Genomic DNA, 24,277 nt, shown 5'->3' on the forward strand with positions numbered 1-24,277 from the left:
AACCTTTTTTAATCAGGCTGACTCCGCTTGTACCTTCAAGCTACTTTGCTGTTTCTAAAATCAGACTGTATGTAATCAAGCACATATACAGTACTAAATACCATTAACTGCTCCACGTAACTGAAACCACAGCATGTGTATTTCAACTGTGAATAATACTCTCATCATAAATTACCTTGCTGAGTGCTTAGAATGTGCTTAGATGACCCATTCTGACAGCACGTTCTGTCTGCCTTCTAGTTAGAGATGGAATAACTGGCCAGTGTGAGATTCCGAAAGATCCCCGCTTCCCAGACTGCCCCAGTAAAGTGGAGGTGAGTGATAAGAATTCATTGCCTAACTATAATGGAATGTGATGTGAACTTTCTTCCTCAATAAATGCTTAAAGGGTTTTGCTTGGACTGGTGCAGGATGGGAGCATCTCAGATAGCCCTGTTCTCCTTTCTTAATTTCTAAATCCTCAATCCGTTCTGGAATTACTGTTGTTAAATCTTCCCCTTGCGGGGCATTAAAACTGCAGTTTGCTAATTTCTCTTTTAACGCAACTCATATACTTCTGTTGAATCTGTGGCTGCTGCACATGCAGCTGTCTGCTACCACTTACTGCAGATTAGATTTCACATACTGTAGCCGTCGGATGACTTTCATAAAACGCAGATTAGCTCTCTCCCAGAACAGATAACAGGAGCATCTAAAGGCCACTCCTAACATACAGACAAACAGGGTCTAGGCGAAACAGGCCAACGTTTATTTCTTTCTCAGTTTCGGCCAGGTCACTCTCACTGCCGTGCCTCAACATGAGTCAGACGGACATGTATAGATGCACACCAGCACTACATACAATCTGGTTCGGCTAGCTCTTCTGCCTCTCCCAACTGTGCGGTGTCTGGTTCTCACTAGAGTGCATAGTAAACTTGAGACCTGATTGCAGCTTCTCTGTCCTGAAGCTAGCCTGTGACTGACTGTCTTGCTCTCCCCGCAGGGAAGTATGTAGCCTGCTTTTATAGGACCGCCCACAGCTGTGTCTCGTTAGATCACAGACTTCCTTCAGCTGTGTTTGCATAGCAATGCCTGCTTCTCTAATGAGAAGCTCCGTCACTCAGCACTCCCACACCTCTCAGCATTCAAGAACCAATACTTATTTGGATAATTCTCGCCATTTCTCAGTGGTCGTGCTGCTCTCGTGTTTCTTCCTCTTCGGCTTCGCTTAGTGCCACGAATTGTGCCCTCTTTCAGTGGATGCGTGCCCGTTGGACCTCTGACCCCTGCTACGCCTTCTATGGGGTGGATGGCTCGGACTGCTCATTCCTCATCTACCTCAGCGAGGTGGAGTGGTTCTGCCCCCGTCTGGCCTGGAGGAACCACACCAGCCCACCGACTTACAAACCCCAGGACAAGAGACAGGTGAGCCAGGGCCCCAGTCCGCCTCCCTTCTGCTAACACTTTCCTGTCCTGTCAGCCTGTATTCACTTACAGCACTGAGTATATTGAGGTGGGGTAAAGAAAGACAACCAATGCCTTTTCAGAATGTTGCTGGACCTTTCCTTTCTGATCTCAATTTGAGATCCCATGACAAGGATTTTCAGAGATACCAGATATTATGGTCCCTGTCTTTTGGGGACTACATCTGTCCTCGTCCATCAACACCGTAAATGAGCACAGACATGATCAGACATGTCCATCATCTCCCACTTCCTCTTCCTGGCAGGCGGCCTTCCGCACGGACATCGCGGCCCTGTTGGAGCAGGTGGGCACCGGAAAAGAGTCCCTGAGCTTCATGAAAAGGAGAATCCGCAGGCTGGCATCGCAGTGGGGCACGGCCGCCCACAGACTGGATCACAAGCTCCGAAACCCATGGAGACAGCAGAGGAAGGTGAGGGTGATTAGCTCTTTACGGTCTGATTAGCAACTGATCAGCCCTTTACAGCCTGAGGTGTTGTTCTTGTGCAAAAAAGTATGAAGTTCTAGTATACTGCAGGAATCCTTCCTTTCATCAAGAAATAGCTCAAAGTTTTCATTTTTGTACAACCATATTTGCAGGAACTTAAAAGTCCCATCAGGCGTCTCTACTGAATTTTCCTATGTTGAATCTTCCAAGGTTATTAGGTTGTCAAATACAGTAATTGTTTTACTCAAGGTGTGGATTTATTGTTTTTATTAGATACATGTTAAGTTTCATACTGTACATTTTTCACAGATGACAAGTGAAATACATTCAGAGAATAATGATTCAGATGCAAACAATGACTCAGGAGTGAAACTCAAAATACTGTAGCAGTTCTTTTTTCATTCAAATAAACGAAAAGTTTGTAGAGAGTGTCCCTTGAATGTGGCCAAAACCAATTTTGGACAGTTTACTCCCATGGACATTTTAGTGAGTGTATCAGTACCTAGCTTTAGACCTGAATAACACCAGTTGGAATATGACCCAGATCTACCCTTGGTGGTGTTTAACCAAAGTATTGCCTGTGTACAGTACATGCTCAGACCCCTTAAAGCAATGCTTATCATGATTTATACTGTAAGTGTTCTTCAGAAGAATTTCGATAGTACCCCACTTAAAAAAAAAACTTTGTTGCCAAAGTGCTTGACATTGAGTTAAGAAGGAAATTGCCTCGTTCTAAGTAATGATATGGAAAGAAAATTGCCATTCAAGTTTTCCATTATGCAGGAGATATACTGTAACTTTTAGGTAATTTAAAGACTTGAGGGAGAAGATGAGGAGTGAGGTTGATTAGACTGTTCATGCCATGTTAACACTCTTATTGAGCGCCTCTCCCGGGTCCCTGAATTTTAATATCTGGATACCACTCATTAAAAATATTTCTCACAATTTCCTATTCACTTGGGAAATTTAGACTACTGCTTTGGTGCGCCATTGTAGTCAAAACCTTTCTTGAATCGTAAGTGTGCTCCCCAGCACTCACGTGAGTGTGAAATTTCTGAAACAGGTCAATTTGGTTGCGAACAGATGTGAGTGTGGTGGTCATGCAATTGTTATGCCAGTTGCTTGTTTTTTCTTTCTGCGCATCTGTTCAATTCTGTGTGTCATGTTTAATTTAAAAAAAACCCAGAGAGCGACAGGGCCTGACTCACATCGGTCTTGACACTTCATGTGTTGAACGATGGGCCAGGGAGATCAGCCTGAGGCTTTGCAACATTTGTGGGCATTTCTGTGCCACCTGGCTGTAACATCTGAATTACTGTAACACAAGATGGGCTCCCCAGTAACAGCTTGTGCAAAGGCATGTGCAAGAACCATATCTTTGTTTTAATAAATTGTAAGAACCGGTTCATTCCCACTCTATTAAATGCTAGACATGAAGAAGATGAGAGATTTATGGGTAGTTAGTAGACTCTTATGACACTGGCAGTTACAAGATGCTAGCTTGAAACCCATTTTTTTTGTACGATTCTGCTTTGTTGCCCATCAATGCAAGTGTTTCTTACAGTGAATTTTCACATGGTTTTGAACAAATGATAAAACAGCACTGTGTTGTTTGGAAGTGAGCCAAGCATCTGTATCTTCAATTACAATTTATTAATTCTAGTCTAGTCATCCGTCTGCCTTTTTTTTTGCAAAAAAGGGAACCGTGTGTAGTAGATTTTAATCTCTCAGTTTCTCATTATGAGCAACAGCAGCCAGTAGTAGGCTGTGTGTTTGGCTCCTCAGAGCTATCCTTCCTCATTAAAGACACAGCGAGCAGCCAGACAGGGACCTCTGCCCTCACCAGTGTCTGTGACACTGATCTGTCACCACATCCAAGGATGTCAAGCTGTCCTTACTGTTGACAGTTCATTAGCTTTGTCATTAAGCACCAAAACATGCTGAATTATGAATATAAACGGGCAAGTCAGCTACAGAGCTCACACCGTGCCCTTTCTGCGTTGACTCATAGGCTGTGGCCAATCCAGTGGAGCTAATCTTAATGCCTGGGAGTCATGTTTCAGGTGCTGTAGCGCTAGTGAACTAACCTATAGCAGACCTCAATTAATAAAGCACCTCCTTCTACAGTAAGTGTCTTTAGTCCTTAGCATGTCTGGGAGGCACGTTTCTACACAGCGGGTTGTGGGAGAATGGAACAAGCTGCCCAGCTGGGTCGCTGAAACTGATACTCCAGCTTCATTGCAGAAACGGCTGGATGAGATAATTGAGTGAATTAAATAGTACCAATTTGGTTAGATGGGCCTCTTCTGGTTTGTTACTGTTCATGTGTACAATAAAACTGTTCTTCCTGAGTGCACTGTGACTTGCTTAAAGCCCCTTTCAAAACAAAAGCTCCTTCAGCTACCAATTAGATAAACCCCTTCCTAGTTTTTTTTCTTAGTTGCCTAGTAATATACTCATGAATTGGCAGGCAAATTATATCAAAATGTTCTCAACAAAATGAGAAAGGGCCTTAAAGCCATTTGGTTTCCAACGTCCACAGGCAACTAGAAGCGCCTCATTGCTGCAGTGTTATTTTGTTAGTCTGTTGAAATGCAGTGCTATTTCTGATGCTTAGTTTTTGGCCCCCTACCCAGGAGGAACATAGTGAAGTAGCGCATACTGTACCTCAGCACAGTACATGGCCCTGCACAGGACGCTGGGCTGCAGTGCTATCATGACTGGACAGGGCTCCCAGAGATGTGGGATTCAGTCCCGGGACACATGGAGAATATGGTGGGAGGGAGCTACTCGTTTGTGTCTGCAGTCGAAAACAAAGAAATAAAATCCTGTTGCTGCTTTTCACGCCAAGATACTGTTGTTGCGTGACGCGAATTCTTGTTTCTCTAATGAGAAGGTTTAAAGCCTCTGACTTTTCTTCTGAGTTCTTCAGCATTGCATGTGCGGGTGTTCATTTCTTGGCAAACAAATGGCATTTGGACGTTCTTTTTTTTTTCGGAGTCACATTTTCACATCCGGTATTTTGGAAAACCACAGTATCTCCACACTTTCCCGTTTGTCATTTTCAACTGTAATATAGTAATAAGTCATATGTAAAGTATGCAGTACTGTTACTGTTTTCTCAGTTCAGTGTGTGAACTAAGCAGTTTCTTGTGGCTTGCAGTATGATGCAGCATAGCTTTCTGTGTTTTATTGTGCTTTTACCATAATTTCCCTGTGCTTTACAAACATAAGGACATTTCCATGTGGGAAGAGGCCACTTCATTTTTTCCAGGCAATTGATGTGAGGATCATATCCAGCCGTTCTTGAAAGGGGCTGGGGTATCAGCTTCCACAACTTAAGGACCACAGGGAGTCAGGACCTTGGTTTTATGTCTCACCTGAAGGATGGCACCTTTTTTTTTCAGTATAGTGTCCCCATCACTACACTGGGGCATTAGGACCCACATAAGCTGCAGAATGAGCGCCCCCTACTGACCCCACTAACACCTCTTCCAGCAGCAACCTTAGCTTTCCCAGGAGTCTCCCATCCAGGTACTGACCAGGCTCACACCTGCTGAGCTTAAGTAGGTTGCCATGTGTGACTTGCAGGGCGATATACTGTAGCTGCTGCTAAAATTAAATCAATCTATAATCTAATCTAAATCTACAGTAAATGTTCTGCTTGTTAATTGGGGAAAAAGAGCTGCTGTGTCCAAAGAACCGTCTGAGCTCAGGATCCCCAGAGCTCCTGTTCTTCCTAACAATCCAGGCTGACCACTGTCCCCAGTCTCCTGCTACAGTGCAGACATTGAAAATTAAATGTGGTGAGATCAGGGTCCGATAAAAATAGCACTTTGCACTTGTATTTCCACAGTGTGAGCGAGAGCACTAGTGTACAATACAAATGTCTGTTTCCAAGACATATTAATGTGCTGTATATTACAGTAAAATGCAATAATACCGTGATCTGCTGGAGATAGTTTTCTTAGCTTTCTTTCCTTGCCTCAGCTGAAGGAGGCAGTGCTTTCCTCCCGTTCATTGCAGCTGGCTGTCCTGAAACAGTGTCTCTGGACGATTATGTACAGTCTAGTAGGCAGACTCCTCCTGCTTACCTTTGAACAGCACAGCTTATCCCTCACCAGCTCTCCCACAGCCCCACGGCTCCAGGGTCACTGAGAGTTCACCCTACCTAGCTGGTGACATGACTCAGTCTCGAACCCGCGCCATAGATCTCCTGCGCTTGAGTGCCTTACCCACTCAGAAGGTCCTGGTTCATCATATTGTACTGTAAACAGAACCCCTTTGCTCTGCCATTTGTCTTTTTGGCTTCCCTTCGTTGTCTGAGGCAAGTGACAGCCTTTCTGGATATTTTGAACATGAGCGTACATATTAGCTGGGGTATAATGGTCTCATTTCCATCCACAGCACAAGCATTTGCATCCTTTCCCCTTTTTATTTTAAGCAATTCATATTTCAAAACTTCAAAAGAATGAATGAGAATGGAATTATGCAGTACCTAGGCCTGTATGTTAATTCTGTGCTGCCTTGCTACCGGAAAACAAGCTTAGCAAATGTGGTTACAGGCCCTGCAGAATGTCTTTTTTACATATACATGAGACTTAAAAGGTGCTTTGGTCTTGTGTGATGCATGGCTTATATCAAGATATCTCCCATCAAATCAAGAGTCTGTCTCTGAAGATCTTGTCCCATATGAAAAAGGGAAGCAGACCATAATTTCAGGAGAAAATATGAACGGCTTTTTCCAATGCATAGCTTGCCTTTAACCACCAAAGGCCTGAATCATGCACTGTCACCAGTTTGTTTTCTCTGTGAGCTCTTACCAGTTTGAAAAGGAGTTTAAATGATGTTTTTTTAATACATGCCGGCAAATGCCATGTGCCTTTGCCTGAGTTATGTCACTGGCTTCCTGTGTCCGGGATCGCCCAGGTGGTGGTGTCTTGCTGAGACTAGGGCTGGAATGAGTCTGCCAGGACTCTCCTGGTTCTCCTGCAAAGCACCCACGGGCTTGCAGTGATGTCAGCCAGAGACGCCCCTTGCCTCCAATCAATGCAAGCTCCTTTGGTAGGTGCTGTGGAACCTGCAGTGTGGCGAAAGATGGATGGTACTCTCCATGCATCAACACTGACTCTGACACAAAGACACGATTGCCCGATTAGATTGGGCGGGGATATAAAATAATGAAATAAAAAAATTGTTAAAAAGGCTAGATCCTGCAATACAGCTGCCCTTGCAGAGCTCTTACATTGTTAGCACAACGCTTTTCCTGCAGATGCATAACTGGGGTATGATCATATTTGTTTTCCTTTGCCTTCCAAAAGATCTAACAAGTACTGTACGTAAGTGCCTAAATCTAACTATAACCCTAGCTCCAAATAGATGCTATGACCTCTTCTTCGGCAAATGTTGTGCACTAGTATGGAACAATTATCGGTACAGTCATAGTATCATATGCCATCTCTAAGTCTCGAAGATGCTATACAGGTTACATAACAACACAATCAGATAAAGCATGGCAATATCCTCTCTCCTTTTTTCTCAATGGAGATGGAGGTGTGCCGGTGAACTAAAACCCACTACTCACACCTCTATGCCATTTCTTTCTTTACCTTTTTTTAATATCACCTCTGATTAACGGCACACATAATCCTACTGGAAACCAGGTTTATCTGTGATAACGCGGCACAACCTTTGCCCCACAATTAGCAGTGACTCAGTCATCACATCAACACAGAGCAACAGACCTTAAATGAATTAAATGAGGCCATTTCATGAGTGTGAAGTAAGCTTATCGTATTCAACAATTGCACACACTGTTTGGGAAAACTTGGCAGCAGCTCTTGGAGAAATGGCTCTGGCATATGATACATATGCAAGAGAATTTATTTTGCATTTATTATTCAGTTGCACAATGCAAATAGCAATATGTAGTATATTTAAAAGCTGATTTAAAAGGCTAAATTTGCCTCATGCTAATGTGAAAAGGGTTTTTTATTGAGCATTATAAAAGCTATCGTTTTTAGCAGATGCTAAATTTGCTAAACCAAATTGTACAGAAAGGGCTTTATTTTTTTTAAATGCTAGCACTTTAGAATTATAACTGAAACCACATGATCCCTGTTGTTCGAGCCTCATCTGCTGTACTGCATCCCTTAGGCCTGTGGATGAGGCCTTGTCCATGAATACATCAAAGACTTAGTTGGACGATTCTCTTTCATGTCTGCCTGTCACCCAGCAAACAGTTTCTGCTACTGGATGACTTACAGGGAAGATCACAGAGCATAGAGTATCGATATTTTAAAATGCCATTCTTATTTTAAGAAGAGAGGCTTCCAAGGGCAAGCTATTTTTCCAGTATAGTGACATTACTGTTATACAACTGGCATTCAAAGTAGCTCCGTGTGTGATGTGTGGCTTCTTTTCGTAGCGTGACCTGATTAGAGCGGCCTGCCTCTGTAGTTGCTTCACTCTGACGTGCACACAGCTGATCGGAAAACTTTATGCTTTCGCAAGACCCTGAGGCACATGAAAATGAAAGACGGTGGGATCTTCTGATGCTGTGAGTTTCGCTCACAATGCTGAGTCTCTCTCTCTCTCTGTCCCCCAACAGATCCTGGTGCACGTGGGCTTCCTGACAGAGGAGTCTGGGGACGTGTTCAGCCCCAAGGTCCTTAAGGGGGGTCCCCTGGGGGAGATGGTGCAGTGGGCCGACATACTGACGGCGCTCTATGTCCTGGGACACAACCTGAAAATCTCCATCTCTGTCAAGGAGCTGCAGGGGTAAGTCGTTTCCTGGAGCCCCTGCTTGCAATCTGTCATTACCAATTCATTTTTTTTGTAATATACTGTACCCCTTCAGCTTTCTGGCACTGACTCCTGCACCTGCTCAGGAGAGAGCGAGACACATAGACACAGATCCCACGACACCCCAACCCCCCCCCCCCCCCCCCCCATGTGGCAAAGGGCGCCTGACAGGAGAGGGAGGGGCAGTCAGCAGAGCAGTGCCTCTCTCACTGCTGTCGGTGCACGCAGAGAGTGCCCTGAGTGACTGACTAATGTCCGCCCTACTTCGGCTTCAGCTGTTTTTGTTAACACCCACAATAGCAGACAGAATACCGCTGTGGTTCTGGTGCGTACTGAGATCCCACCGCTTGAGGCAGAAGGTTAAACTGAACAATGTGGCACAAACCTACGACAGCATCGGGGCAAGAATGAAGGAAGACTGTGAGACAGCAGAGAAAGAGTTCCAAGGTGTCAAAACAGCGAGAGGTCAGAGAAGCTAGATGATTTCCACCTATGGAACTTACTCCCCTACCCACCTTAAAGAATCCGGATTTAGCAGGAATTGGGAAATCTGAATTCCAGTTTGGAAAATCAGGTGAACAAGAAATGTACATAAGCTGCAGAAAACTTGTAGCCCGCAGCTATGATGCTGCAATAGCTCCAAAATGTTGTAAGGCTTTCTGTTCTGGAGGCAGTTTGTTGGGTTTAATCTCTCCAAGTGTAGCTAGGGGGATGAAAGGCAGTTAAGCTGCCTCTACAACAACTGCAGTAAATACAGAAGATTTTCTGTATTCCCATGTCCTGAGAATTATCTTTCTCTCTACCCGCCCACATAAGACATGAGGATGAGACATTTTCAGGAAACAGCTACAGCTCTAGAAGACCTGTGTGACTGAGGAAGACGGAGGTCAAACCCAGTGGACTTTTCTGTCGTCCGCTGTCTCCGCAGAGTGGAATTTATTAGTGGGGTCTCTCTGGTTTCGTTGATTGATATCATTAAGTGTTTGTGTCAGCCCTCGTACACTCCGATTTCATGAAAAGATATTATAAGGGCTGGTGTCAGCCCCGGATTTTGAGTTGGTAGGCCCTGTGTCTGCGAGTAGGTGATGTTGTCTGCTCGTGATGTGTGTCCTTCACAAAGCTCCACACCCTCCAAGCGTGACTGGTGCCCCTGTGGCTTCGTGGTGCCCTTGGAGATGGTGTGTATTTGGAGAGCCAAATTCGTTCCAATTTCCAATTTTGTTTTGCAAATCTTGTCTTTCATCCATGAATATATTAAACTAATTGGATTCTTTCCGCAGTTGTTTCAAAAACAGTCCAGCCCTTAGTGTTTAGGGACCATCCCCGCTTCAAAATGAATTCAGATTGTACGTTTTCCTCTCCCATTATTTATTCATTTTGGGGGTGATGTTGTTTTGTTTCAGGTTTTTCAGAATTTGTTTTGTTTTTGGCAGATGATGCTGCATCCGTTATGTAATGCAGACACATTTTTTCAGGATATTTGATGCCAAAAAATTGGTCATTAACCACCGTTGGATGAATTTTATTTGATTTGTTTCAAGCAAATTATGGTTTGTAAAGGTATTTGACTGTAAATAATATAAAATATAATGATATTTGTTTAAATACATTTTCAATTAATTAAACTGGGTTTCTAGTCTGGTATATAATGGCTATTGTTCAATTAGAAAAAAACATCTTATCTTTCTAACTGCAATTGCGCTGGCATAATAAGGGACCAAAGGCTACAAATTGTTAAGTTTTGTTTGACTTTGTCATATCACCAATATTAGGACAAGGACTGGCAAACAGAAGTTTCAAACTGAAAAGACTAAAATCCTGCTTAGAAACCTGGACAGCGCCCAAACTCCACCCAAAAACTGAAACATTAAAAACGAATCCGAGGCGTTAAGGCGTATCCGCTCCCTGTTTCAAAAGATTATAAATAGAAATTAACTTTTCACGAATCGGTTACATTACAGTAAGTATCATATCGTTTCTAGCAAAAACATTTTTTTAGCTACTAGGTAGAAAGTGCTTTGATTACTTTGCGAGTGTACATCATGCATTACTTTTTTTACCATCTGCAGAATATATTGGGAATAAATCCCCAACAGCACCAAAACCTTTTTCAGTTTTTTACAATCTCTCGACTCCTGTCGACACTTAGACTTGACCCCTATTGAGGAGCTGAGGAGTTATGGGAAAATACCAGCGTCTGCTTAGAAGCGTTAACCATTTTCACGTATTAATCTGAATACAAAGTCAGTCAGCATTTAGCACATACTGTACATACAGTAAATTAGATTTTTTTAACCATACGAACCTGTAAAATGTACAGTGGTCTTACAGTGGAAACACTCCACGCACTGTATTAGGTGAAAGGAGTTCGACCTTTAAATTTTTTTACTAGAAATAATCAAAATGTATTTGACGCTGATGTATTTCTCATAATGCGCCTGAAAGTGAGAGCTGTCGTTTCTGTTATTCTGCTTAGTTTTAATCGTGAATTTTGTTTTAGTACGCTGGCGGTATCAGGAGCTTAGAGGGATCCTCAGTCACGTTTTTTTTTTTAATTTAGTTGCACCAGAGTTGAGAAGATCGTCACGGCAGAGCACATTATTCTGCTGTGCGTTGATTTTTTTATCAGTAAATCACATTTTTAAGGGGCACATTACCACACAGATAAACCTTTTTTTTTTTGCATTCACAGTTCAAGGTTAAATATACCATATCCCTCTTAAGGAAAAGAAACTCATCACTTGAAGTACTAGACCCTGTAATTTTTTGGTGAAGATCTGTGAAGAGTTGCTGAGTTATTACTGCTCGCAAAAGGTTATAAGGATGAATTGTCGGCATTCACACGTAGCTGAGCATGACCGATCGCAGGGAAGGCGAAGATTATTATAGATCCTCGTTTATCGTATTAGAACCGGAGGTGATATTCATCGGGCGGCGTGGCTGACTTTGGATAACGGCGAGGGCAACCTCCTACAGCAGAAACCGAGCCGCTCGTTCTCTTACGTTTCCATCCGTGTTGAGGTAAAGCCGAGGAAAGGAAGGAATTCATGTGTTCCTCCCTCGCAAATCCCCGCCGTAAAAACTCATTAAAGCTGTTTGCGTTCCTGGGAGAGCTCTGCGGCGTGAAATAAGCAGTCATTAGATGTGGAGCCAGGCGCCGGCGAGTACACCCCCTCTGCTAAGGCAGACACGGCCACTCGCGGAAGGGTCACTTTGAATATCGATTCAGTTGGGGAGGAAATTGTGTGTGAAAGGAGAACGAGCTGGATGTGGGTTCGGAGCTGGTGTGCCGTCATACCCCACCGCATGTACTTACAACGACGAAAAGATTGCTTTCCGTGAATTAGAAATGTGTCTGCTTCTGCTTCTGACAAAGTACCCCTTTCCTTTATTACCTGTTGGGTGAAATCGGTAAGGATTTCCCGAACAGGCAATGGCGTCCTTCTGTCGTTCTTCAACCTTGTTAAAATTCACTGTGGGGACCCTAGCCCACGTCCAGCAGGATAAACCGAGTGAGATTATTAAAGCTATTTTGTTGCCCTTGTAAACAGTCATTTTCTTACATACTTCTTGTACATGTCCACTATTCGCTTGGAATCGTATTGATTTCCCTTTTACAGTATATGCACCATAGGACAAACAAATGGTGTTTTATTGCTTATCTGCACAGGGTTGGGATTGCACGACGTATCCTTTGTAGATCGATGGGATGGGTTTTGGGGAGGGGGCGATTTATCTCGATGGCAAATTCTCATTTCGCCTTTTAGAAAGGGCAAATAGAGTAAAGCACATCTTCAGCAAGCGCGTCTGCTGGAGACTTTGTACAAAAAGGCTTCCCAGTTTAAGGTGAAGATTTTTCATTTTGAAAGTAAAGGTATTGATTTTCGAGTAGGCTAACCGTATAAAACATCATGCTTCTTTGTGGGGAACCAAAAATAGTCAATTTTGTGAGTAAAGACCTCAACGTTCTGGGACTTCTGGGACATTGATTATTTTCCTTACTTAACACAGGAAAGCCAAATATTTCTAATGCTTTTTGTGAATCTTAGAGATCAAAAATTGCACTACTGTGAATAATCTTTTTTTTAGCAACTGTGTAACTGTCTCATTTTTACACACAAACCTACACTTTGTAGGAGCTCTTTTGCCCTTCTGCCTACAGACAGCCCTGTATGTGGGCTCTTGGTGTCACTACCAAAAGGTCACTTCATTCTCAAATCAAACAACAGCCCTGTCGGAAATAAAACCCATTTTCTATTTAAACCCCCAAATTATTGTCTTCTTCTCACCTGTATTGGTGTATTCTCTAACCAGTGGGTTTGAGGAAGTTAGGTCACTCTTCTAACTTGTAACACCAACAATAGATGTACTGTATGATATGGTGTATGTAGATTCAGAAAAGATTCTCAAATCGAATTGGCAGTAGGCAAGGTGGTGCATCTTCAGAGTTCCAAATGAACCTTTGGTCACATATTTATATTTAATATACTGTCTAATTATAATACTTCTAATCAGGCTCCAATGTGTTTTATACTTCAGTGAAGTGGGTAATCTGTTTACTGTTTCACTAAATAAGAAAAAAAATCAGGTTATTTGTTGAACTGACTATTTTGATAGGACCAGATCCTCCAGGATTTAAGTACGAGACTTCTGATTGAAAGTTTAATTTCTGTCCATCCTTTCTGACACTCAGCAGCATGCTTTCCATCGCTGGCAAGAAAGCTCGAGTCCGCTAAGAAACCTCTTTTCATTTGTCATTGCTCCCCATTTGTGGCTGTTATGGGGCTCAGAGCTTCGGCAGAATGCTTCAGTATCGTAATGTAAGGAGAAGCCTTCTGGTCCAAACAAGCAAGTTATAAATAAGAACTTCATTCTTTGCACTTGAAACAAATAACCGGGTTGTACTTATTAGGCAAATTGAAGGGGTCTGGCATGCTCCTTCCCTGCACAGTATGTGACAGTGGAGTTGCTGGGACACTTGTGATGCACACATTACAGTTGCACACTTGTGTGTAGGACAATACTGCAGCTTTGTAATTGGTCACGGAGGGGCTGATTACCTGGGTGAATCGTGGAAGAGTCTGTCTAGCAAGAGAAAAATGTCTTTTATTAACCACATTGCAAGGTTTGCTGGCGTTTCTTAACAGCACTTAAGATAAATTGAAATATTCCTTTTGATCTTAAAGTACCCCAAGGTTGTTATTTTTTTATTTTATGGACTACAAAGTACAAAGTGGATGGATGATACCAGCTGAAACTTTAGCTCTGAAAACTGCGGGAGGCTGACTTCAAAATGCAGCTTATTCCTTCGTCATTTTATTGCAAGGTACAGAAAATGGTCATGTTTTTTTGTTTTAAAGAACGAGGTCAGTTCAAGTCAAACAGCCTTCTGTGTTGATGATAGTACTGATTTTGGGATCATTGTCTTCAACAGGCTAATATTAATTCTCACCACCATAAGAAATAGTAAAAAAAACTTTTATTCATCAACCTTTGGATCTTGCAACTACAGTACCATTGTCCTTTGCTTGAAGTTAATTGGTTATAGATGTCATGATTATTTCAATTTCAATGTCCTGCGCCCATTAAATAATACTGACACTTTCACAAGTGGTTATTTTGGGCAAGAGCTTGGGGAGGTTGATGGTGACATCATTGCTCTGAGGGGGCTCCAGGGCTGTTTGCAGTAGAGGCCACTTAACCTACCAGGCTTGTGTGATGTCACCCCTGACCCCTCTCAGTAATTGACCAACTGAGTCCAGTCACTTCAGATCAGTACCAGCGGCAGCACATAGCTTTTGCAACTATAAATATCCCAGCCTCTCCCACTCAGAGAGCTGTAAAGCTCCATGTTTTTGAACAACCTACAGGAAGAGGAGGGAGAAAAGAAGGAAGTCAGTTTAGTTAAAGAATATTGGTGCTGCAGGGAGACTCAGTATTTTAACACTGGTGGATTCTGAAGCCATGCTCCTATGCTTAGCTATGCTTAGGGTTAAGGAACTCATTTGCCCAGACCTTGCAGTTTTGGAAGCAATATAAATCTGAGAACACAATTCTGACCCCTGGATGGGACCCAAGGCAGAGCTCTCACCAATGCAGGTCTCCTCTTATACAGCCCACGCTAAGAGATGTAGCACATTGTGGATTCAAACCCACAACACCCTGTTAGTGGCTGCCAGAGCACTAAGAGCTACTCCACACTGCCCCCTCATTGAAGATCCAGTAAATCACTTACTCCAGAACTATAAAAGCCATATTTCAGTTTGACAGTTTTTCTTTGCATGCATACTTTTTCTGAGTTTGTGTGGCCTCTTACTGCTAAACCCTTTTCTTCGCTGTTTTTTGTAGTGGGGGGTGGTTTGATGTACAGAATCTCTAGCTAAGAAGTTACAGTGATTAAGAGGTTTAGCTCAAATGTTTTTAAAAAACAGGACAGTTGTGATTTTTGTATTTTTGTAGACTTCACCTTGAGATATATGATGGGGTTGGGTGTCACGTTAAAGTCTGACAACCTTAGCATTCACAGGCTGATGGTAATATATTCTAATGCAGACAGAATGAAGAATGCCATAGAGGAAGATGAGATCGGATGACTGGGATGCACATGTGTGACAGAAAAACAAAGGCTAGGTTTCTTTGGGGAAATAGTCCAATGGAGTGCAAAGAATTCATTACCTAAGGATTATGAGGACACATGACGCACTATTTAGCTGGATGGGTAATATTCCACTATCAGGAAACAAGGCTCAATTGGAAGGAAATTAGATTTCTAACATACGTTAGAAATATCAGTTTTACTGAAGGTGAAGGAAAAAAAAGCAATGCATTGCATTCTTAATATTTACAATCCTATCTGCCTCTTAGGCAAGTAGCAGAGTAATGCAGGAGACTCATAAATTGCCCTGCAGAACAAATCATGAGCAGAATAAAACCATTTCTCTCAATCGTTCTGTTCTATTCATTCCTAACGGACAGATCGTTATGTAGACAGTCCTGCGGAATGGAGCCCCCAGGGGTGTAGCTGTTTAAATTTCATTTCCCTGTAAAGGGTTCCAGAAATTATTATTCAGGCATCGAATGAAGCCTTAAAAACATGTTGAGATCATTTCAAATAGGACCATAACAGATCTCCCAGTGAAGACAATTATTATAGATTGATTTTTCTTTTTAATATTGTTTGTTGCAGGAGGGAGGGTGCTGCAGTCAAAGATTTTATATTAAGTGACAACTGTATTGCATAACTATTCCTAGACTCATTTTCTGTCTTGACACACTCAGCGTATAGTACAGTAACGGCCTTTCAACCTCTTTAATTGAACTGTGCTCGGAGGAAACTCTTCTTGGGCTCAGATGAGCACCTCCTTTAACGTGAGGATCATTCCTTTTAGTCTCTTGCGTATACAGTATGGTACCAAATCCTGGCTTTTATTTCAGTCGTGTTTAATGTATATAAATAGCACCTTCATGTTCAAATCGGGATTGAAGTGTTTGTAAATGCTGTGCATGATGTATTTTTATGTGGTGCATCAAAAGAAGAGAACTTCATTAAAAGTGGACCTAAATCTTAGGAGACTTATGCTTTATTTAGCTAAAGTTGGCATAGTGAGAAAACCCTTTATTAAGATTTCTTTTTTCTTTTGAAGCACAGCAGAGGCAACTATTTAAAACTCATAAGTTCTGCATTTTTTAAAATAGATCTGAAGGCCCTGCAAGATTCTCCGAGGGGACTGGTCATTTGATAACACTGGTTTTTAAGATAGGCTGTTTGGTGGTTACTTAGTCAATGTACTGTATCAAGGAGACGTCAGAAACCAGAAGCCTGTTTACATTCTGTTGAAATAATATTAAATGTGGGTCTCATCCCTAAAAGGAGTTTCAGTAGCTTTGGCTTGAGTTTCAACCAAAGGTCAGAATTTCAGCTCAGGCGTGTTTATGACTCTTTTAGAGATGCCCTGGGGTCAGGAGACACAGGAGTGCGTGATGAAAAGGTTTTTGAATCACAGAAATGGCCAGGCTTTCCCAGTGCTGCAGACCAACAGTTATCCTAGTTTGCAAACCGCATGCAGGAGTTTAAAAAAATTCTCTTCTACTTGGGAGGTTAATTGAGAGTGAGAGATAGTGTAACTGACAGAGTATTTGTCAGGTACATCACATCTCGCTTGAAGAAATGGCCTGAAGCTACATCGGGGTTGAGTTCAAGTCAAGCGGCACCGATAGGTGTCATTTTAAATAGGTGATCTCCATGTTGCCCGGGAAAGATGGGTAATTAGCTGCAGCTAGTGAATAGCAAATCAGGATCCGAGGGGAGCAGGAAGCCGGCAGTAATGGCTTGCTTGCGAAGTCCCTTTGCTCTGTGGTGGTGAGGAAAGCCCTCACAAATCCACTCTTGTGTCACAGAGACCTGTCAGGCCTTGCTCAGAAAGGGCAAGGCCTCGGTGAGACCCTACCCCTCAGAGTGGGAAGCTCTTGATAGTCCACAGAGGTCAAGACCAAACCGCTGAGTCCTGGCCCGTGAGACCCCTGCCTTGAAGTGACTCAGGGAATGTCCCCATGCTTTATCTCCCACGAGCAAAGGTTCAGTTCCTGAAGCACAGGCACTCTTCAAAACGGCTGAGAAAGCTGCACTTATCCTTCTGAGATTTTTTTTCCTTCCCTCAAATTGAGTTTCCCGATCAAGTTTGGTTAGGCTGATGCTCCCTGCTTTTTCAGGGCAATGATCGTCAGCGCTGAGGGGATTGGTTTTCCTGAAGCAATGAAATTTTAGCCCTTCCTGTAAACAAGTTGGTATTGCTGTTTCCTGACAGCTTATTCCCCCCCCCCAAAAAAAAACATTCTGCCTGCATGTGAAAGAACAGAAGCAATTGTTGTGTGGTTCCTTTTGTGTTGTCAAGAAAATGAATTTCAGACTCAGGTTTGAATCTCCTGGATAGTTTTTTTTAGTGCAGACAAAGCTTTTCATTTCCAAACAAGAAACTAGCACAGATCGCACAATGCCGCCTTCTGGAGCCTAGAGGATGGGAGTCCTTGTGTCAGCAGACGTGCAATCTGGGATTGTACTTTTTGTGTAGCTCTGCCTTGCGTGTAAATCGATTTGAGTTGGAAACAATCTTCAGAACGCTTCACTGAAAGTAAAACAACCTTCTCGGCTGACCTTCTGCTGATCTGGCATTAAGAGTTGACTCGTTTATATAGGAAAAACACTTGACTTAAGTTTTGACTTTTGAGATTTTGTGATACTGGACTTTGGATGACTATGCTTTACTCTTCAAAGACAGTTGATGTCCTTATGAGCGACATATTCATGTCCCAGGCTGGTATTGGTTCAAGTTGCATCCCTTTCTAAAGACAAATTTCAGAGCAGGTCTGAGAAATCTGTAAGGCTGAATGTGGGCCTGTGTTCAAATTGGACTGGTGCAATCAGGCGATGAATGAATTGAAGGCAGGAAATGGGACCAGCAGCAGCAGCAGACTATTTATCAAGAGCAGCACAATTTTTTAACCCTCCTCCCATCTGAAACAAAATGCATAAAGAAACCAATGCGGAATTGGAAGTAGTCTTACAGTATATACCTGCTGTAGAACTGAAATTTGTGTTTACACACTTCCTATTCTTGTAGAAGCGTACCAGAGCTCTGTAGGAAATTACACATGAGGCATGGGCGCAATATTAAATCACCCCAAAGAAGGTGCACAAAAATACTGTACGTTTGCATTTTCAAAGAGATCGTGTGGTTCTGTAACTTTGATCTCTACGGGGAAAGAGTTTAGTGTCTGAGAAGGAAAGAGCGTGCGAAAATTTTTATAATTGTGTCATATGTGCCTTTGTTCTCAGTGAAGACAGCTACTGCCTCAGCATAACCACAACTTTTCCCCTCACCTCATAACAAAAACAGAGCCCCTGCTGGGATTCCCACACAAGGCTCCACAGCGGAGAGAGGTACTGACACTACAAATATAGAGCACATGCCAGTCCCTGACATTGACATCTGACAGCACTGCAGAGCTTCGCACACACTCACATTAAAAGCTCTGCTGCTCAGGATTGTTTGTGACTTTGCTGTCTCCCAGAGCTGATGCCTTGAAGCTGCAGTAACTGCGGTTCTGCCTCTGACTTATCTGCCTTCATTATGACTTCTGAATGCGGTGCCTTTAACACAGAGATACAGTAAATTAGCAAGCGGAAAACAACATGGTTTCTGCACTGGTATTTTCTGCAGGTTCCGATGGGCTCCCAGTTAGCTTTCAAATTAAATTTAAAATACTTTCAGAGTTATTAAGCTGTGGGTCCTGATTTATTTTCCCATTTGATTGGCTGTCTTGCACCTCCCAAGAGGAATTTAAGTAGGTACTGTAGTTTCCACAGCTGGTCTCCAGAAAGGTTTTGACTTCACCTTCAAGTGGTTCATGGCCAGAAGCCATATCCCCCTGCAACTCCTGACTGGCAGCCTTGAAGCTCAGCAGGTGTGAGCCCGGCCAGTTCCTGGAGGGGAGACCTCCTGGGAAAGCTAAGGTTGCTGCTGGAAGAGGTGTTAGTGGGGCCAATAGGGGGCGCTCACCCTGCGGTCTGTGTGGGTCCTAAAACATGGACACTGTACTGTAAACAGGCGCCGTCCTTCGGATGAGACGTAAAACTGAGGTCCTGACTCCCTGTGGTCATTAAAAATCCCAGGGCGTTTCTCAAAAAGAGTAGTGGCATTACCTTGGTGTCCTGGCCAAATTTCCCTTTGGCCTTTACCAGTCATGGCTTCCTAATAATCCCCATCTCTGAACTGGCTTCATCACTCTGTTCTCCTCCCCACTGAGAGCTGGTGTGTGGGGAGCGGACTGGAGCATCATCCAGGTGGGGCTGCACACTGGTGGTGGTGGAGGGGAGCCCCATTACCTGTAAAGTGCTTTGAGTGGAGTGTCCAGGAAAGCGCTATGTAAGTGTAAGGAATTGTTATTACTTCAAAATTTGATGCAAAATTGGTTTTGCTTTCTGTACTGTGTTAACGTTTCAAACCCTGTCTTTCTTGGTGTTTGTTCATTCTTGCATTCAGATTGAAAGTACATTAACATCAGATCGTGGTGCGTTTGTTTTTACAGACCTCATAAATTCAGTTCTGTGACTATACAGTAGGTCACATCTTATTGTCAAGTGTGAAATTTATAATATATCAAATAAAACACATGAGGCTATGTGGTAAATACTGATGCTGCGTTGAAGGTACAGTAGCAAGCAATCCTGTCAGTGGATCGCAGTTGTTTTGATTCCCTAATGCCATGAATGTACAGGATTGCAAGCTGAAACACATTGTCCGTAGTGCTGTTACCTTGTTCCTGTTCTCCGTAGTGCTGCATCCCTAGTGCTTTGGAGACAGAGGTATAAAGTGAAATTTGCTGTTGATCTCTGTAGCTCTGCTGGAAGATAATTCACAGAGTGTTCCTTGATTATATACAATGATGTGCTGTCTTACCAAGATTGTGCTTATGTGGAATTTATTTTGCACTTAAAAGCCCTCTCAGATGTACGTATTTAACTCTGTCCCTGATGTTATTAATGATCCCTTTAATTTCAGTTTCCACCAGCCCTGGGTAGCATTAATCACTGGTCTCTAGGCAATTTGCCACATGGGTTACTACAATGTGGTTTGTTTTTGCAAACACCTGTTTGTGCACTGTAGAAAAATAAAATTAGACTCAAGTTTTGTCTGTAAACAGTAGGAAAAACATACTGGTGTTGAAAATAGGGTCACATTTACTGTCATTTTGAGTGCAGATTTCTATATCGCAATATGAACAAATCGCCCTATTTTAGAGCAGCCAGGCTTGAAATTAAGCTGAGTAGGAGATTGTAATGTTGATTTTGGTGACGAATAAGTCTCTCACTCTCACATGTAGCAAGCTGCCTTTGTAATTGAATTATGTTAAATACAGACCCATCAATAATAGCTATTGTTTATGTTTTTTGTTCAGTTAGTTATGCTGTAATGGGACTAATGGATGCACTTATAAAGGGGGAAAGGGCTTATGCATAATATTCCTGTTCGAAAGCTTTTATTTTTTGAAAGATCGGGGCATTGGCCCACTGGCCCGGATGTCTGACATCACAACCCAAACCAACACATTGTGGAATCTCACCTGTGGATAAGACATTTCTGCCTTGGGCACAGCACTCAAGGCACCAGTGCAGATGACATCCACATACAGGGCTGTCATTTAACAAGCTCATCTGCACATTTCTTTGCTGTCCACGTTACAATAAAAACAGCCAGCTGGAATAATCCAGAGTTCTATTGGGGAGCGCACACAGTCGAGACAGAGAACGAAACTTACTCTGGTTTAAAGAAAGGTCAATACGAGCTTTATTAGAACATGTCCTTTTAAAAAAGAAATTTCTCTTCATCATTATATCGCTCAACTGACCAGAGTCCTTATTCCTCTCTGTTGACTTTGAGAAAACATTTGGCCAAAGGGAACACAAGTGAATGAGATCTTTATGGCTACATACAGTATCTAAATAGGAACAAGTAATAGGTTTATTCCATGCTGAAAAAAAGAAGAAAGAGAACACAACGTTTCGGCCGTGGAGCCTTCTTCAGGTGTGAAGAAGGCTCCACGGCCGAAACGTTGTGTTCTCTTTCTTCTTTTTTTCAGCATGGAATAAACCTATTACTTGTTCCTTTGCAGCCTACGCATGCTGACGCAGCTACCCACCTGAACCAGTATCTAAATATGCATATATGGGGAAAAGCTGCCTGCGTCCGAAAGCAACCCACCAGCTGAGAATGTGATATCAAACGATATGGCATTATATAAACTCTTTCTCATTTTGCTGCGTCCCTAAATAATTGTATCTCAGTGCCAGCGTGCTGGTCTGACACCATGCTGTCAGATGTGGAAATGGAGTGTGTTGGCACCCCCAGGCTGCCACCAAACTGCGCCACCCCAGTTTCTCAGCTGGGTGCTCCATGCTTATCAACAGGTCTGCTGCAGGGGCCTGAGCTCCCTAAGGTGCTCCTTGTGTAAATGGTGCCACGTTTGCATGTTTGTGAAAACCCCCTGCCTCCTTGTGTGCCGCACACAGCACTGCCTGAAAATCACTCCAGACAGGGCATGCCAAGGGACCGTGAGGAGGAGAGCTGCTTATCTTTCCAAGCTTGCCTTATGGAGCTGTATCCCTTAGACTCTCTAATAAGAGTTGACCCTGCTATTTTATACAGTACTGTATGTATTTTTTTTCCTTTTTCCAGATGCAGCATCAGGAAGAGAGGAGCTGCATTTTCACAGCTTGCTTTTTCTCCTAGACCGAATCTGGAAATGCGTGCGCTTTTGTTTAGAGCCTGTGGGGTTTCAGGGAAATGGATCCATTTCATTATGTGTCCCAGAGTTCTAATGCAAACACGGCTCCCCTCCATCACAATACCAGCATCGCCACGTCTGGGTACAGGCCGGAGCTAAATACCAGTACGCCAATGTGTCAGAAACGAATCTTGATGGCTTCTACATTTTGGGCTTTTCCTGGGCTGTTCCTTTAAGCAGAATCAATTCAGTAGGCAAAGCAGAGCCCACCAAGACTTGTGCACAATTAGTTTTTGTCAAGCTTCCCGCAGTAAGCAGAAAAAGAAAAAAAAATTATGTGCATAGATTTATTTATTATTCTTTGCTAGTTGGCCGTGTATCTCGGAGAGCAGTGTAATATCTCATGTGACAGGGGCAACGAAGCATCTGCAGTCGCTGATCTCAGGGGAGCTGCTTGCAGCTGAGGAGGCTTGTTCTGTCTCCAAGGGAACACGCCGCACCCCCTCCCCCCGATCGGGAGAGCTGTCACCCAGCCTCCGCGCAGCGAGAGCAAGGGCTCAGTCACGGCCCGCAGCCTCCCTGTCCGCTCTGCCTGTCGGCTCGGCAGCTCAGCCTCGCCCCTTTGCCCCGGCCTGTCCCAGGCTGACAGGTTGACAGGCGGGGCCGGCGACCGCTCGCCGGCTTGACCTCAGACGGGCCCGGAGGAGCTTTTGTCTTCGGAAACGCCGGCAGAGAGAAGACGACAACGCCCACCCGACCTAGACAGTCCTGAGCTGTCAAGTGTCAATTTGCGCGTCGCCGAAAGGAGTCCTGCTTTGTACGCGTGTGCGGTCAATCTCCCTTTCTCCGGTAACGCCGATGATGACAATCAAGCAGCCGCGCAGACAGATAGAGAGACGGGCGTCACGCCCTGTGGCGCTGCCGTGCGCTCCCCGCAGCTGGTGATGTTCAGCTCCAGTGGCGTGCGTTAGGCGTGGGGGAGCCGTACTAAAATCAGGGCTTGACGGCACATGTTTGCTTGTTTATTTCAAAGCCGAGACCGCCGTTTGCTGCTTCTTGTTGACGCTACGCGGTTTTTAATTTTTAGCTCTGAGCGGGGAAGGTGTTTCTTTTTTTTTTACACACATAACGACAGGGTGGCTGGTCCTCGCAGAGATAAAGATGGCAAGAGGAGGAAGGCGAGCGTGTGCAGCAGGCGATCTTGTAGGGGTGTGTGTTTCTGTCGTGCCGGTGCTTCATAACCCCCTCCCAGTAAGCGCCTACTGCTCGGCTCTGCACGGCCTGGAGCTGCTGGAGTTGTTGGGGTTGCTGACGGCAGTTCTACTCCTGCATTGCTTTGCCCTTTCCTTGTGTCATACAGTACAGCACCTTAAAAACCTACAGCCTGTCTGGAACATTGGCACACGTGTAGTGTTAAAATCTCTCTGGCTGTAGAAGCACTGAACATGGCAATAAAGGGCTGGTCGAATAGCCTCTATCTGAATCGGAGTCCTGCGAGCCTGGCTTGTTCTTTTTTATGGGAAGCCTCTTCTAAGGGTGCCAAAGCACGTACCAAAGATACGATAAACGGCGAAATGAGTGCTCTATTCCAGAATACGCGCGGTATACTGCAGATCTTGAAAATATAGACTTTACAATTTCGGTTCTACTCACAGTCAGCAGCTGTGTCTGGGCCTATTCTTCGAGAGCCCTGCATTTAGCTGCCAGTGTCAATATTGCTCCAAACCTTTTCATCATTGGTTCAGTTCTCAGTTAAAATGGGATCGTTTCCAATGCCAGGACAATGACAGAGCTAGAGTAATAACCCTTCCACTTTGTGCAATCACAACAAATTGTGTACAATATAATTTAGGAGGACAGGTAATTTCGTTAAAAGCTATTTAATGGCAGTGGACACAAGGATGCTTTAAAGAACACACTGAACACTGGGCTCTGTACTCTAATTTCTGAGCTGGTAAGGAGCACAATTATCTGTTAACTAATGCAATTTTGGTTTTCAAAAGGCTTTTACGGAAACCACGAGGAAACATTTAATAAAAATCCAAATGAATTCAGCTTCTGAACCTCCGCTTGATTTTGCCTTTTACAAGATAGTCATCGTGACACAAAAAGGCCACTAAATTGTATCTCAAATAAGTATGGGTCTGTTTATCTTTATGTGATTCCTGTGAGTTTAATACTGAAGACATTCCATGGATCCTTGAGTGGTAACTGCCATCATTTTACTGTGGCATACTCTACTGTACAGTAAATGTTATTACCAGCTCAGGAAACAGAATAACAACAATTGCATGAACACAAACA

At 43.4% G+C, this 24,277-nt stretch overlaps 1 protein-coding gene across 1 annotated transcript in view; it reads left to right on the forward strand.

The window, feature by feature from the left end:
- Positions 1 to 24,277, forward strand: part of LOC102697822 (alpha-1,6-mannosylglycoprotein 6-beta-N-acetylglucosaminyltransferase B) — an 88,171-nt gene that overhangs the window by 37,458 nt on the left and 26,436 nt on the right. Inside the window, exons 5-8 of the mRNA XM_006635200.3 lie at positions 241 to 314; positions 1,237 to 1,404; positions 1,709 to 1,873; positions 8,499 to 8,668. Coding sequence (XP_006635263.1) covers positions 241 to 314; positions 1,237 to 1,404; positions 1,709 to 1,873; positions 8,499 to 8,668 — 577 coding nt within the window. The remainder of the gene's footprint in view (positions 1 to 240; positions 315 to 1,236; positions 1,405 to 1,708; positions 1,874 to 8,498; positions 8,669 to 24,277) is intronic.

The sequence above is a fragment of the Lepisosteus oculatus genome, chromosome 9 (genome assembly GCF_040954835.1).
Source record: "Lepisosteus oculatus isolate fLepOcu1 chromosome 9, fLepOcu1.hap2, whole genome shotgun sequence".
NCBI lineage: Eukaryota > Metazoa > Chordata > Actinopteri > Semionotiformes > Lepisosteidae > Lepisosteus > Lepisosteus oculatus.